At 32.5% G+C, this 17,784-nt stretch overlaps 1 protein-coding gene across 3 annotated transcripts in view; it reads right to left on the minus strand.

Annotated features, from left to right (window-relative positions):
* Window positions 1–693: 693 nt before the first annotated feature.
* The window catches only part of LOC145277618 (chaperone protein DnaJ-like), a 47,093-nt gene continuing 30,002 nt past the window's right edge, over window positions 694–17,784 (minus strand). The window contains exons 1-4 of one of the 3 annotated variants that reach the window (XM_080129153.1): window positions 7,412–7,432; window positions 5,610–5,855; window positions 1,377–1,730; window positions 694–800 (exon numbers count right to left, since the gene is read on the minus strand). In XM_080129153.1, coding sequence (XP_079985279.1) covers window positions 730–800; window positions 1,377–1,730; window positions 5,610–5,826 — 642 coding nt within the window. In that variant the 5' untranslated portion in view covers window positions 5,827–5,855; window positions 7,412–7,432 and the 3' untranslated portion in view covers window positions 694–729. Of the gene's footprint in view, window positions 801–1,376; window positions 1,731–5,609; window positions 5,856–6,699; window positions 6,836–7,411; window positions 7,433–17,784 lie in introns of those variants that run through there. The other 2 variants (XM_080129152.1, XM_080129151.1) reach the window with 2 other exon arrangements.

Below are 17,784 nucleotides of genomic sequence, written 5' to 3' on the forward strand. Positions count from 1 at the left end.
ACCCCCAGAAGAATTTCACCAAGTATTTTATCCATTACGCCACAGGACCTTCAAGTTCAACAAGATATGCATACTTGAAAAAGGTTGGAATTTATATCAACCAAAACTTTTGGAAAATAACACTCAAGATGATAACCGTAATCTGAGGAATCCAAATCCAAATAATCAATCCTCATCTAAAAAATTCAGAAACACATTGAACTTGATTGTTTTACTTACAAATTGCCTATTAATCTCCACCTGGATTTTCTTCTTGTACAACTCATTCATTTACACCAACTGAATATCACACAAGTCCTTGTCCAGTAAAGAAAAGTTGGCTAATCAGAATATAATACTGATTTGGTACAAGTTTTTGATGACAACCTTAAAAACATCTGACAATTTTATATATTAAATAACAAATAAAAATTTGTTAATTTTATGTATAATATTCTTTATCATTCAATTCACAATCTATACATCTCATTAACACTTATCTTTGAATGGCTTTTGGCCATGATAAAATAATTCATTTGTATATAAAAAAAAAGAAAAAACATCCCAATCTATAAAATGCTGTTATGACCAATTATTGCCACACCCTTAAAAAGTTTAATGGTCCAGCACAGTATATTAAAACAAAATAAAAACAAAAAATTTATAGAAAATATTTTAACTTAAAATTAATAAAGAGTTTTGTAAAGAAAGTCAAAGTGCTTTCGCTAGTTTATTCATTAGAAAATCCTCTCAAGAGCATTCAGTGTGTGTTGTAATCATATTGCCAATTTTTTGTGTGACTGTGTGACATTTTCTTCCACCTGAAAAAAATGAAAAGATCATCCAGATAAGATCCTTCAACAACAAAAATGGAGAAAATTATTTGTCAAAGTTTTTACATGCTTGTTTTTTGTTTAGCTTTAAAATTTTTCAAGTTTAATAAAAATGGGGGGGGGGTAGTTAAACAAAGCTAATCACATAATCTTACAGTAAATGTGTGCATACATCTCATGTTGATAGGATATTTCTTCAATATTTTTTTGTTTTTGTTTTTTTTGTATGTTTGTTATAAGGCTTGGTAATTATAGGGAAAAAAAGATCCAAAAGGCAGTGTTAATGAAGCGAATTAATTTTGATGTATGGAATATGGCTAAAACAGTTGTAACTAAGAATGATGTTTGGATCAAAATGAGGGGAGAGAAAATGCCTGAAACCCTGGAATATTTTGTATTTGAATACTTAAATGCATAATTGAATAAAATAAGTGTAACATGTTTTTCACATTAATTCGAATAATTGGGGAAAAAAAAATTTGCATCAATTAATTTTGATGCTCATATAACAAAAATTCAAAAGAATTTTGGTATGAATTAAGAGTAGAAAATCTTGTTACAAACCTGAACTATGTGATGAACTAGAAAAGAAATTTGGACGTTTTTCATTTGATTGTCTTTGATATTTCGCTTGTGGGGATTCAAATAATTCTTCAAAAGAATCGGCAAAGTTAAAGAGAATGTTGTCTTCGTCATCTTCCATATCATCATCATCATCAAAGAAACTACCAAAGCCGAAAGAATGGGGTTTGAAGTACTGTCCTCTACCTTGAGAATTTGGGCCACTCTCAAATGCAGCAAAGAGATCATCAAAATTGAAGGAGTGTGCATTACTAAAACCGTCTTGGCCATCCTCCCCCGTGTCGCCAAATGTATCGTAGCGTTCTCGTTTCGCTTTGTCAGACAGAATTCCATATGCTTTAAAAAAATAAATAAATAAAAATCTAGACTTTTTTAAAAAATACATTTTAAAATATTTACTTCAATATTTTAATAAACTTTTAGTTTTCAAAAATTAAATCCAAAATTAAAAGTTTGACAAGTTTAAGGTTAAGCGAACAAGAATTTAAGTAACGTAAAAGATATTTAATTACCACTTCCTATTCCCCCACCCCCACGCATGGAAGTTAGAAATGTTGATGAATTTGTTAAGTCAGAAACAGAAAAGAGATTATTTCTCTTACTTCGCCAGTTCTGTTATTGTCATAACTCTGATCATCAAAACTAACATTTCAAAAAGTACGAATTTTTTTTTTGATAGAAATCACTCTAGACAAAGCATGACGACACTTGATGTAAGGAGTTAAAAAAATTTAAAAAATTTAATAAAACTACTTCAAAGTAAAAAATTTGCCAATGGTAAATGTTAGATGACCTAGAAAACAGCAATTGTTCTCTCTTTGTCAGAAACATCGCTCATAGAATGTGAGGATTAAATGACAAAATAAGGGAAGCAACAGTTAAATGACTGTTGAAAGTAAACCCAAAATCCACTTTCTGCTGTCCTTAATTGAGTTTTAATTTTATTTAAAACTATCGGGGTGGAGGCTGGGGGTCGCCTGGCTTTGCCCGGGTGTAAAACACACTTAAATATATTTTAATTTGTTCAGATTTTTATATTTATTATAGTCGTGATTTCAAAAATAAAAAAAAGTATTTAGGTGCCATCAGCTAGAATCGAAACCGAAACCGTAGCATTCAAAACTGGTGACGTTACCACTGTAACGACGTGACACACATAAACCGATTAAAAATTAATAATAAACTAAGATGAATGAACAAAAACAATTTTTTTCAATTTTGACCCATTTTTGGATCCCTTAAAAAGGATTTTAACTGACTAAAGACCCATAAAAGAACAGCCCGTAAAAAAAATCCAATCATTTGAGGCCTCTAGTGCTGCTCTGTGACTTTTAGTTTCAGAAGAGATAGAGTTTAAAAATTTGGAGACAGACAGACTGACATATAGCCATTTATATATTAGATATTTTTTTTTTTTAATTGTTGGCCATTAGAGAAATGATGTTGCTGATTGCTCTTAAAGTGAAATAATTAAGATATTACATTTGGCTTGTTGAAGTAAGACAGAGATGCCACTTGTACAGACAATAGGATAACATCCAGGCGGCTAAAGGAAAAGATGAATGAAATAATCTGTTAAATATAGAACATACACATGAAAGACAGATAAACAGACTTTTAATCTGGAATAAAGTGGCTAGAGATCAACCAAAGGTTTTGTCCCCCACCAATTCCTGTTTGCTCACTTCAATCCTCTTTGAATTTCACTCCCTCTACTCAGCTGGCACAACTTACACAATATTTTTATACACAAGTATTCATCTTTCTTTTTAGTACAACAGCAATATACTACAGTTAAACAGATAGGTGATGTTTTTTTGATATAAAAAAAAAAAAAAAAAAATTTTTTAGCAAAAATAATCAAAGATTAGCGGGACCTATGGAAATTCCACAGTGGCATCTTTCATATGCAATATATTGCTGTTGGGCATTCTGCGGACGTTCAGCGTGAATGGAAACCCTGCAATGTTATTGTAGCCCTTTTGTTAAAATTGTAAAAGTATTTATCTAAGTAATCTGGTTAATGTAGTGTTAGCATATATCTGGCTATTACGGTTTATCTCCAATATCCTTATAGGAGTGTGACATAGTTCCATTGTATGGACACCCAGCACGAATGGAAACCACACGATATTATACCATCTTTAGACAGAACAGATACAACCCTTGGACCTTAGCCAGAAGATTAAGGTATATTTTAGTTTCATGTATGGACCAAAAGCGACATCATTTTTTTTTTTTTTTTTTTTTACATTGCATCTTTGGTGATTGAGAGACCCTATTTATTAAAAAGGAGGTAGGTGATAACATACTAGGAACATTAAATTAGCATCTATATACTAATTTAATGGTCGTAGTACATTATCACCTATCCTCCTTTTTAATAAATAGGATCTCCCAATTGAATAATTTATAATCCGGAAACCATGACATGTATGTATGTACGTACATAAGTTAAAGGTACTACGGTATTAATGTATAGATAATTTTATGAAATTTTAATTAACTAATAAATAAGTTTTATAATTGTTGATTTTATTATTTTATCATATTTTTCTTTGAATTTGTCAATATGGACGGCTGCATACTGTTACGAGTAGCAAGCAAGCTAGAATATTAAAAGCCGTTTTAAGCCCCCCTCCTTCCAAATGAGCATATAGAAGAACCATTTCATAAATTATTTTTAGACAAGTGTGTAAGAAGGATATTTCATCAGACCTATTTTTGTTGAACAGTGTGCAAGAGGTTTGTAGGGGAGGCAATAGACACATCGCTACTGCCAGGGTCCTTCCCTGACCATTTCGTTTTTTTTGTTTTTTTTTACTCAGAAAAGTCAGTTGACCAGAGGCTGTCGCAGCCGGTTGGTTGAATTAATGGAGGAGAGAAAGAAAAAGAAAAAGAAATATCGGCAAATCTAAGAATAAGGAAAAGAGAGGAACTGTCATCTGTTGAAAAGGACATCGAGAAATAAATGTCACAGATTTGGATTCTAAATATATTTCTGTCATGACCAAAACTACCCAGACTGTACTGCACCAACCTTTTCACCATGACTCAAACCTTCTCATCAAACTATTACAATTACTCCCCAATATCATGTAAGTCAACACTTTCTTTTGTACAGTTTTCCAAGATTGAATGAAATGGTTTTTCTTCCTCTGTTTCGATATAAGCTAAATACCTCCCTCGTTTGTATCTCACTCCATTTTTTTTTGTGTTATTCCTCTATATATTTCCCCTTAATTATTTGCTCTTAAATATCTACGTTTTAATTACACTTGGATAATTTTGCGCTGTCTCTCGCATGACCATTCTGTTTACCTTTCTATCCAGTGTCCTAAACTGAAGAATCTCTTCCCATCGTGTTTTGTTGGTAACTTTAAACCCAGGGACCATTATGAGCCAATCCCAGATACCTTATTTTTTTTATTATCGTTGTCATGTGTATGCTATCGTAGTCCTTAACGAAAGCTGAGCATAACAATACCTTCATTGGAAAGCTACTGTAGACCATACTTATTTTGAATACCTTTGCATACATCATTAGTTAAGATACAATGACTTTTTAAACCAACCAAGAATAGATGAATATAATATGAGAATCAATAATTAAGATAAGATGAACCCAGAACTAGAAATAATAAAAACATCTAATTATAACATGTTTTCTTGGTTAAAAAAAAAAAAAAAAAAAAAAAAAAAAAAGGTGACTATGAAACTTTATAAAGTTCAATCCTATCTGCAAAACAACTGCATTTAATACAATTAAATTTAAGTCTATACCTGACTTGTCCCCCAAGTTACAGTGATAAATATCTAACAATCTTTGTGGTTTTTATCACCACTGAAGGAACAACACATCTCTATATGATGCATCAAAATGTCAAAAATTGACACTTCTCTTTTGGTACTTTTCTGATTTGGGCTGTGATGACCTTCCGTTTGGGAATACTCAAGATTGTTTTGATAGAATATTATCTTTGTGATAACCCAACACATAAAAATTTACTGTTACTTACACATATTAATCAGCGCTAAAGCAAAAACTAGTAAAAATTAAACAATTAAAAATCCTTAATGTTTCTATACAATCATTTAATTTTGAATGTTTATAACACTTCCCAGACAAATTCTTACTGAAAAAAAAAAAAAAAAAAAAAAAAAAAAAAAAAAAAAAATTAAATTTCCCAAAATAAATAAAATATGAAAACTCACCTTTGCTAATTTCTACAAATTTTTTTTCGGCTTCTGGATCATCTTTATTTCTATCGGGATGATATTTGAGGGCAAGTTTTCGAAATGCACTTCCTACAGCTTTCTGAGTTGCAGTTCGTTTTATACCCAAAATCTCATAAAGATCTTTATTGTCAGAAGCTCTTGTGGTGACAACAGTTAAAAGTCCAAACACGAGAATCGCCCTCTTACAGTACATGTTTGCAAAGAAAAATCACAACAAAAGATCTGAAATAATAAAAAAAGGTTTGCATCAATATTTATAGATTAAATGGAAAGCAAAGCACCTGAACAGGATTGAAGTTTTCTCATGACATCAAGGTTACATTATGTTTGTTAATCACTGCAAAATTTTAAAAAAATATATATATTTTTTTAAACTAATATTGCAATATTTAATCTATATAAACATAAGAATTTTGGGAGTTTATTCGTATATAAATAGAAACATGATTGGTGGACAAAACAGGAATGGACAGATTACACATTACTAAGGCAGTTTCATTTTATGATGCGAATACTAGAGTTTGAATCTCGCTTAAGTCTAAAAAAATATTTTAACTGGATACGTGCTTTGTAAATTTAAAGAAATTAACATAATAAACTCAACATGAATACATGCTTAAACCAAGTCAGTTTTTGATAATCAGAAAAAAATGTAGACAAATGCTATTGGACATTAGTTCCAAGTGAATTTTTGCTTTAAAAAGAACAAAAATTCTGTTCTTTGCCAATAAAAACAGCACATAAAAACATTCATTGTAGTTAGTTAATCTCTCATGCAAATACTAAGTAGCTTATTTTTTTCCACAAAATTTAAAACATCTTCGTATTAACTATAAAACTAGGTAAAGATGTAAATTGACAAACAGGTATTCAAGGAGCAAGTAATACTAAAAATATTTACTTAATTACTATAAGTGAGCAAAATTTGTTGTTCAAACCATATAAAAAAAAGAAATTTATATATATATATATATATATATATATATATATATATATATATGCACACATGCATGTACACACACACACACACACAAAATAAAATTTGAAAAACTTTAAATCAAAGTACCTGATGATATCTGTTGATGTAAAAGCAAAACTAATTTAATATCTTCAGCGTAAAATGTCAAGAAAACCTTTTGGTTTTATATATTTTCCTTCTCCGAGAATAAATATAGATTTTAATAAAGATAAATGTTTAAACATGATGCAGAATTAAAATTCCTGACACTGTTTAAACGTATTCATGTTTAACATTTGAATGAGTCAGATGTTGATAATATTGACACCTGGCAAATTTGTTACGAAGATTTGTATTATTGTTCGTTATCTGACCTCATTTTTATATAACAAAACTATTTTAGTGAAAGTGAAACGTTAGTAGACATACAAGCTGTTAACATTTTATAGAAAAAAATGTTTTTCAATTTTGAAACAAATATTTCAAAAAGAAATTACCTGAACAAAAAAGTAAACAACAAAACAGATAAATTATCATTGAAATGTACATGAAAGAGTCTTAAAATGTTTCTGAAACCTTCTCCACAAAAATAAATAAAAATACATATAAAAGAGACACTTCAATCTAGCTTTTAGGGCACTTCCTAATTAAATAAATAATTCGGCACAAGCTACTGAATAAATGAACAAACAAACTTCATAAAACTGAACAAGGAAAAGGTTAATTGAAGCAAGTCAGGGTAAGATGTCAAAAAGATATAACTAGGATAAAACTTGTCTGCCTTTGCCCAGTAGTTATTCCCAAGTGGGAATCGTCATACCGTTGTAGGCAGAGAGGGAGAGTGAGGAAACAGATCCGCTCTCTTTAGAATCTGGCTGGAAAAAAAAGGTTGAGTGTTCAGATCACGTCTGGTCACCATTTTAGGGAGTTGAGTTAGTGCTTTTAGGGCACTCCCTAATAAAATAAATAATTCGACACAAGCTACTGAATAAACGAACAAACAACTTCAATAAACCTTTTCCTTGTTAAGTTTTACAAGTTGTTTGTTCGTTTATTTAGTAGCTTGTGTCGAATTATTTATTTCATTAGGGAGTGCCCTAAAAGCACTAACTCAACTCCCTAAAAGCTTTTAAAACAAACATGCCAAACATTTTATGCATTTAAAGGTTTATATTTAAAGTTGCAGATCAAATTAAATTAGGTTAAAGGGAAAGTAAGAGTGGTCATGATTTCAGTTATATTATTTTTTATTTTTAAACAAATCAAGCTAAATTTCATCTTTATAAGATAAAGGTTAAAGTTATTTATATGCCACACACGTCAATGGAAAAAGATTAAAAAAAAAACAAAAAACAAATCAATTGTTGCTTTAAAGTCAGGCTTATAAAAAGAAAAAAAATTTTGATAAACAAAAACAACAAACACTGTAAGATTTATTTATACATTTATACCTTTTATGATGAAATCGTGTCTGTCTATAACCAAAACTATGTTTTTGCTGAAGTCGAGTTTAATCATTTAGAGATAATTATGATATTAAATATATCAACGAATTTTAAATAATGGTTATTTTCTGTTTAGTTGTACTTATAATTATTAAAAAAAATAAAAAAGGTTAAAAAAGTGAGATCAGGTAAAACGTGGGGATGGAAGAAAGGAACTGGATGAAGAATGTTATCAGGGAATGGAGAAAAGATTGGAACGAGTCAAAAAACACGTTAAGGGCTCTTAAACAGAAATGAGTAAAGGTTATTGTGTTTCCTTACTGTGTTGATCACGTGGGATCCAAAAACAAAAAAAATTTAATCATCGTGGAGTAATTACAAAATATGGAGTTTTATTCAATGAAAAAAATAAAGCTTTCTTCAAATGATTTTGATATGTAACTTCTCCAGCAATACAACCTCACAGTCATTCCAGAACTCTATAGATGATCAGTGATTACTAGGCTATGACAACAGAATATTCTTATTGTTTTGACTCTCGAGTGACAGACACAGTTAATCAACAGAGAACCACATCACTCTTTATATAAAAGCATATAAGATATCAACGGATACACACTAGAGAGTCAAAACAATGAAAAGAATATGCTGTTGTCCTAGCCCTAGTGATCACAGTCACAACAAAAGGACATATCTTTGATCAATAACACCACATCTATTATATAACAATGCCATCATTTCCATTGCTAATCAATCTACTTCATTTTAAGCTTAATTTATATACAAAATTTTCTCTACTGTAAGTAATACAAGTTGGTTTTTGGATTTTACAGCATGTCAATCAACGTTGGGTAATCTTATGCTTTTGTAGGTGTACATTTTGTACACAAAAGTAAAAAAAAAATAAATAAATAAATAAAGTAGAAAATGAAACCTGGGTTTACTTTCAGTAGCCTCATAACTCTTGCTTCCCTTATTTTGTCCTTTAATCCTCACATTCCATAAGTGATGTTTCTGACAAAGGGAGATAAATTGCTTTTTGCCGAATCGGAAGCTATCCCTATAACATTTATCATTGGCTAATTTTTATTTCTACAGTGTTGCATCAGCAAAACGTAGAAAACTGATATAATGTATACGAGTACATCCATGTTCTTCTTCCTTACACAAATCTGATAGGCTGGTTAAGCTATAAATACTGATTGGTAGAGTCGCCCGAGAAAAAAGTCAAAAGATATTCCAAAATCCTCATGCTAAAGATATATTAGCTCCGACCACGAATACTCATTCAGTTAAGTGACTTACGAGATGATTACTCAAAAATGTAACCAAAACTACTCAATGACTTCAAACGAATAGATCCCTTTTGTGGCACATATCAACATGAGTTTCTATTTAATCTCTAGATAGATTGCTACTACTACGTGAGTAGCCCTGAGAGTAATATTGAGAAACAATTTTTTTTATTTTTTGAATATTGTCTAGACTTCTACAACTGATTTACCGTATTTCTGCACTACTCAATCAGGAAATGGCATCCATTTTTCATCACCAGGTCAGGTTTTTGTGCTAAATTCTGTAAAAAAGTGATCTTGTGACAAAATCGATCGCATTTTTATGGCATTATCAGCTAATTTTTGTCAACACATCTTAAATATGTTTTTATTAAGAGAAGAAATGTTTTGCCAGGAATATATATTGATTACCTGATAGAAACATTGATTACTGTAAACTGAATGGTGGATATTTATAAAGGTAAGTACACGTAAATTGCATGTTGCTTCACCATTGTTTAAACTTCAGGGCTTGAATTTCCGTTTCTTCAAACTCCTGGAATGCTGAGTGGCAGGGAGGTCTCTCTTCAGATTCCAACAGTAGTCAACCATCATGATCGTGTCCCAGCGACCCTGATACCTGGTCTCCATCTATTAAGTAACAATAGAACCCCCCCCCCCCCTGCTCATCACTCATTGAACTCAGGTTCTCAGTATACCAGTCCATATGTGAAAATAGGTAGTGCATCTTAACGCTCATGTTGCAGTCTAGGTTTCTAAAAGCAGTCAGCATGTTGTTGTCAAATTCTGCATAGTTTCTAGCCTTATTATTGCCAAGAAAGTTCTTCATTATCAGAACAAATGCCTTCCATGCTTCCAGTTCCACTTTGTTCATTGAGTTTATAAACTTAGGATCTCTGATAAGTTGCTGGAACTGAAGACCGTCAAAAATACCAGGTTTCAACTTCTCCATGGCCAATCCTGGAAAAGCCTGGTACAAGTAAGTAAAAAAGTCACTATTGCTGTTCAAAGCTTTAGTGAACTGCTGGATTAAGCTGAGCTTGATATGCAGTCGTAGGATGAGTAAATTCAGTCTGTCCATCAGAGGAACGTTGATGATTTTCCTTTCTTTGCAAGACAAATTCCCCCCATACGAGCCAGTCCTCCTTTATGTATGCTGAGCACAAATTTTTGGAAGATTTCGAGACATTATGACTTCAAATTGATCCCTTTTCGATATAATCACTCAAAACTATCAAACCTGAATATTTCTTGTCTTGTCATTAAAATAATCATTTCCAATCAAAACAATTATTCAACATGGCATTTTACCCTCACTAACTTCTAAAATGCTCCACATGTGCATAAAAATGTAAAACACTATGTGATCAGAGCTCAAAAACCTGATAGAGTAAAACCAATGTGATTTTTGGATTCAGCGCATCAGATTAATCCTAAATTAGCTTTAAAAAAACGCACACAACAAATTTGTTGACTAGTGTAATTAAGAGGTAACTCAACACTCTCTATAGCTCTCAAGCTGAGACTTCACCATTGGATGTAGTTTAAGGTTATGTCAAGAACCAAAAGATGAAATAATGTCGACTCAATTAGATATCACTCTCTACATTCATCCTATCACATTAAGTAAAAGTGTTGAATAGTTAGGATATTCTCATTAGTAAACACGTAAAAAAATATCCTTTATAAAAAGAGCCCTTCATGTTTATTAATGTCAACTTAGCACTGAACCTGCATAAGAGAACACAAATGAAGACATCCGAATTAAAACAAAGGCATAGATGTTTGTGAACATCTTTGTATTGCCATTATTTTTTTTTCTTTTTGTATAGCATACAAATATTTGTACGTGTGTGTGTAGTTACTACGTAGTTCTTTTTTTTGTGTTTGCAACATATTTAAAATTTGTTCAATGAGAACATACTCTTCATCATAATAAAAAAAATATGCTTTGCCAGTGTTCGTATTAATATTCATATGGTATGATGTCTCAATCAGCAAAGTTAAAAACTAGTGTTGGGACGATTAATCGGAATCGTTAATCGTAAGAATCGTGTATTTTGGGAGGAATCGGAATCGCATCGTTAAAAAATACCTTAATTTTCCGATTCCTTCATTACGATTCTTTTAGTCTGATGTTGAAAAAAAGAAAAAAATTTCCTGATATTTCTAACCGCAAGAGAGAAATGTAGCATGTTATAAAAAGAAACCAAAGAAATTCATTATTAACAGGGCAATGCTTAGTGCCCCTCCCTTACAAGGTTCATTCATTCAGATCTATTGTAATCAAAACTACAAAAGAGTTAACTTGAAAAGAAGTACATTGCGAGTAAAAATAAAAAAAAACGCTTACCTTTTGGCGATTGTTTTTTTTTTATCGACAAATCTTCTAATACTGAATGAAAATGCTTTTTCAACTTATATTTTCTTAAAATAAAACGAGCAAAGTCAAATTATTTAAACAGTAAAAGGTTTAATAGAACAATATACTTTTTTTCTTTTTTTAAATGAAATTGATCACGTTGTATTAGTTCGCAAAGTTTTGACAGTAGTCGGCTTCTTTTGAAGTTTCAAAAAAATCGACCCCATACCTATCTCTTCCAAACCTAAAGTTATTAAATAACCCCTTCGTTAATTCAAGGGTAATTAATTCAATTCAGTCAAGTTTTTTTTTTTTTAATTTCATTGAAATAAAATCCATTTTTTTTATTTTTTCTCGATTGGCGAGGGGGGACCAGAGATTGGAGTTCAGACGAGCACCTGCCATGGAAATAACGATAAAACAAGGATAGGCTCGCAACATCTCTTCTGTGGGAGAGAGGTTGCAGGGTAGAGAAAAGGGCATCCCGCACTAAGCCACGAAGTCTATTTTGTACTCTGTCAAGGCAGGATAGGCTATTTTTAGCTGTTCCTGCCCAGATATGGCAACAGTATTCCATCCTTGGACGTACTTGGCTTTTCTATAGATAGAGAATTGCATCAGTATAGAGATATCTTCTGGAGCGGTAGAAGGATCCCACCATCTTTCCAGCGACCTTGGCAACAGACTTGATGTACGTGTTCCATTTAAGATCAGGAGTAAAGGTCAAACCCAGAAGCTTGTCAAAACACGGGGCCTCACCCAGACTAGAGCCATCCATCACAATTGATGCCAGCTGGGGATCAGAGCGTTGATGATGTAAGGATAGGAGTTTGGTTTTAGATGCATTAAAGGAAACCAGCCACATCTTCCCCCACTGAACCACGCGCTCGAGATAAGAGGAGAGAGAATCAGAGAGAACTTTGTCATTTACAGCCTTTGATGTGTTGTGATGGTCGTGTCATCAGCATAGATGTCAACGAATTATTTAAGTATGTGTTTAGAGAGGTCATTGATGTAGATCAGGAAGAGAGTTGGGCCCAGGATTGACCCCTGAGGGACTCCAGCATTTATATTGCAGGCCTCCGATTTTTGTCCATCTACCACTACTCTTATGAGCCTATCGGAGAGAAATGATTTAATGATTGAGAAAACATTTCCAGTTATACCGTAGCTGGAAATCTTGTGAAGTAGACCCTTATGCCATACCTTGTCGAAGGCCTTTGATATGCCAAGAGCAATTGCCCTAGAAAGGAAGCCTTTGTCAAGAGATTCACTAATCCTGTGGGATATAACCGTCAGCACATCTGTGGTAGATCTTGCAGAGCGGAAACCATATTGTGTGTCACTAAGAAGGTTATTCCTGCTGAGGTGGTTGACTATTTCTCTATTTAATATGGATTCCAGCAACTTACTCATAACACACAGGAGACTTATTGGTCTGTACTGAGAGGGAGATGACTTATCACCTGAATTAAATACAGGGCAAACTGATGAGGTATTCCAGGGGGTCGGAAAGCACTTCTCCTTAAGGCAGCGCTTAAATAGTTTCGTAAGTATGGGAGCAAGTTCTGGTTGAAGCTTTTTTAACACTATAATTGGGATGCCATCAGGACCAGTTGCCTTACTAGAATCTAGGTTCTTGATTAGCTTGGCGACCTCATGCACGGATATTTGTATATTACCTAGCTTGTTCTGTGTTGTAGGAGGAAATATGGGGAGTTGATGGCCTTCGTCGCATAGGGTAGAATTAGCTGCAAAGTTCTTTGCAAATAGTTTGGCCTTGCCTGACGCTGACGAGATGACCTCTGGTCCATTGATAATGGTTGGGATAGAACGCACAACGCCAAAGTCCAAAAAAAGTCTTGCATGGAAACTTTTTGAAGTTGATGAAGATGATGAGTTGAAAGCCATTTGCAAAGTCTATCAAATTAAAATATCGCGAGGAATAAAACCATCTAACATGACCACAACCAACATGTTAAAACATTTAACTATGAAGCATCCAAATAAATTGGAGGAGCAAAATAAAAAAGAAAAGGAACAAAAAATTACCAACTAGCACTCAGCAGTTTTATTAGTGAGGGTCGAAATCGCAGTGTCTTTTTTTTTTTTTTTTTTGCCTACGTCACCATCTAGGTGTCACCAATTTTTTTAACCCTCCTTAACTTCAAAGAGTAAATACAATATATACAACTAAAAAAATAATTTTTAAAAATGCTGATTCTATTCATGAAAAATTCTTTTAACTAGAAATTAAAACTTAGGTAAAGATAGCTGACTGACAGCAACAGGAGCACTGGTTAACTACTGAACCACGTGGAAAAGTGTGGGGGGGAAGAAAAAAAGGAAATTAAATGATGATAATAAATTATGATAACCGTTTTTGAAAGGCACTAAACTCCTAAAATTTACTTCTTTAAAATTTTAGGCAGCACTCCCCAGCGATTTTAAAGCACCCTCTATCTCCAAACAAAAAAAAAAAAAAAAAAAAAAAAAAAGATTTAATTTTTAAGTTTGGGAAAGATATATTTATTATAACCGAATTCTTGTATGAAGACTGGATCTACTTTATTGGACGTTAATTTGTGAGATAAGTAATTTTTCAATGTTTAATATGTTTTTAAAGTTTCAATTATCAATTAAATTTTTTTAATTGCGTTTATTTTTCAATTTATTAAAAAAAAAAAAAAAACAGGGTTTTAAATGTATTTTTCAAGGTAACAAGCTTCAAAAGAAGTCTAATAAAAAAAAAAATCACTTAATTTTTAATTTCGACAACCCTGAGAATTTAATTATTAAAAAAATATTGAAATGTGACATTTTTTTATTTAACATTTCTATTAGTTCAATTAATTTTCTTTCAATAATTCATTTCACTCAACAAACTTCACCATTGTTTTTTTTTTTTTTTTATCTTTTTCTGTAATTTTGGTAATTATGTTTGCTCAATTTTATCTAGTATTTCATTTGTTTTTTATAGTGGTATCATTTTTATATGTGTTCCTTTGATATACCCTATTTCAAAATTAGTTTGGCTAAACTTATTCTTCACGTTAGAAACAACGTGTAAAAGCAATGAAAAAGTAACAAAAAATAATAGGTGTTAACTACTCTTTGTGAATTATGGAGGTCTGAAGAACTGCCGTCACAAATACAACTATCAATAGCAAAACAAAAAATCGTTTTTGAAATTCCTTTAATTGTAACTTTTCGCTATACCTACCTTTTTGGTATAAAACACAAAAGCTTTCGATTAATGGTATTTCTCATATATGGTCGTTAACTTTGGAAAGGTTATTTTGTATCTACGGCGCCATGTCACATGGTATATTGTTTTTTTTTTCACTACGCACGTTCATTTATAAATTATTAAATTAAATATTTATCTTTTTTATATTTAATTAGTATATATTTTCTTTCTCTTCCGCCATATTTTTTTTATTTAATTCATTAAATCTGTTAATTATGAGGACCAAAATAATGAATCGTGTGTATTTATTCTCTAATTTTCTTGTTTTTGTTCTGTTATATAAATTCTATTTTATTTGTTTTTTCTCTGAAGGATAAATTCTATTTTCTTTGAGTTTTTTTTCTGTATTCCAATTAAGTAAAATAAATTTTCTCTAAAATAAATTTTGCTAAGTTTTCCGTTTAGTTTACTATATAATAATTTTATTAAAACCAAAACACGACAGTGTAGACATAAAATATCTCTTCCAAAGTTAGGGAACATATTTGGGAACTACCGACCATAAGTATAAAACTACCTGGTATATTTCAAAACAATAATTCCCTAGGAATCGGAATCGTACTTGGTATCAGAATCGTTAATCAATATTTTCCTGGAATCGGAATCGGATCAAAATTAGGAATCATCCCAACACTATTAAAAACTTTATATCTAAAAAATACTCAACTCTGATTAAAAGTTAATGCAGTGATAATTATACTGTTGGTCTGCCATAAGTACAAAAATTATATGAATTTCTGATGTGCAAATTGCAGCCCCCCCCATCTCCTGGCTCAAGGTTTATCTGAAAAATGACAAAACTGTATGCTGTGTAAGCTAAGCATAAAAAAGAAGGATTAGTGGATTGTGTTGATACATTCAGAGGATATAACTTATTTTGACTTTCGGCAAACATTGCATTTTTGTTTGTTTTTTTTTTGTTTTTTACATGCTTACATTTTCACCTCTTTTTTAGATCATCCAGGTATGAAGATTACACAAATAAACCAGAAATTAGTTGAAGAGAACGGTTACAAGCATTAGAAAGGCTTCAAGCGTAGGGAAATAATACTATGTCATGCATATATGTTTTTGAATGGCACAAGATGTTCTAATAGGTTCATTGGGAGGTGGAAGACTGCTCCAAGATCAGAAAGCAATCAACAAGTAGAACTGAGGTCAACATCGAACAGGCTGGTGAACAATAGCCGATTGATCATTAAAATGATTGGAAGGTTATCACTGGAGGTTTGGGTATATAGAAAGTCTGCACAAAAATGCTGAGTCCAGACATCATGGAGCATCTTCAAATTGAACCAGACTAGGATTTGATTTATAGTCTGCATTCATTACCTGATATATGATTTTTGAGTGCGTCTCAATAATCAAGTGTCAGAGTTAGCCACAGTCAAAGCATTCACCCTAGGTCAGTTGGGCTGTCTCCAACAAGTTCACCACGTCCTGAACACTAGCTGACCAGACACGGCAATTCAAGGCTACTTCCATTATGAGTGTAAGTCATTTGCGGTTCCAGCGACAGATCAAAAAAAATAAAAAGAGGGCCTAGAATCGGTTCAATATCCTCCTTCACTGTCCTGAACCAGGTTTTGAGTTGACCATTGCAACATTTCTTCCAGCCTGGCCGCAGTGCTGGAGTGATGACTTCATGGATGAAGTTACCTGGGTTTTGTTGAAGGGTGTGAACCAAACCAATAAAGATCTTTGGAAGGAGTAGATCTTACAGTGAATACAAACTGTACTATTGAAGATAAACTTGCTAGTGGACACTGAGGATGCGATATAGGCAGTGATGGTCAAATACCTCCAGTTTGCGTAGATTGCAAAGAAGTCAGTGAAAATCTTTGATGTTGCCAAGGCTGAAGATTGTGAAGTCAAAATAATGTTGATCATATTCTTTGATATGAAGAGCATCATCCACACAGCGTTCTTACCAAACAGCCAGATGATCAATCAGTCTGCAAAGAGATATTGCAGTATTTAATTTGATCACTGTGTGAGAAGACATGGGAGTTGTGGCCAGACAAATCGTGAACAGTTTATCACAATACACCTGCTCACAATACCTTGTGCATCCAGAAGTTTTTGGCCAAGAATATTCATGTATGGGAACAATCTCCCCGTTCCGCTGATTTTATTGTGTTACTTTTCTCCTTTTCCCACAAGCAAACCAGTTTTGAAGGCCATCAAAATGTCTAATGATAAAGCTGAAGGGCATCTCAACTCTATCACTTCAGTAATGTATAAAAGAATGAGAAAGTGTATTAAACTTTAATGTGGAAGCCATGTTAAATTTTATTTTTTACTTTTTTTTTTTTCACCCCAAACAAGGCATATTGCCACTTGGCTGCAAGGAACTACTATTTGGGATCATATCTAACAAGTGAATGTGGGGAGTTGAACAGGGAGATGTCTGTTCACATTACATTTAAACTTTTGCAAGTTAATACAGTTAGAGAAGTAGGAAACAAGGAGTGAATTTCCAAAGTCTGGCGATCCGAGGAAAAAGAAAAACTATTAGTTTTGGGGTTTTCTGGCATCTATAGATCTCAACACTAAAGTGGTGGGATTTTTCTGCTTGTGACATTAGTGAAGAGTATGTTAGGGGGGCACAAGTGCTACAAGTTCATCAGAGCTCATTCCATTGCGGTGATGGGACAAAGGTTGAAGTTTGGCCAATTATGCGGTACATATTAGATTTGAGACTCTTTATGGGGCTCTATCTAAAAGTGAGCGACTACTGGTAGATGCAACATCCCAGATGCGACAATAATACTTCATGCGAATTGTAGTTTTGTAAAGATATAAGAATACTCTCCAGTGAGTAATTTTGTATGCGATAAT

The sequence above is a fragment of the Euprymna scolopes genome, chromosome 6, assembly GCF_053919585.1.
Source record: "Euprymna scolopes isolate OS-2025 chromosome 6, ASM5391958v1, whole genome shotgun sequence".
Classification (NCBI taxonomy): domain Eukaryota; kingdom Metazoa; phylum Mollusca; class Cephalopoda; order Sepiida; family Sepiolidae; genus Euprymna; species Euprymna scolopes.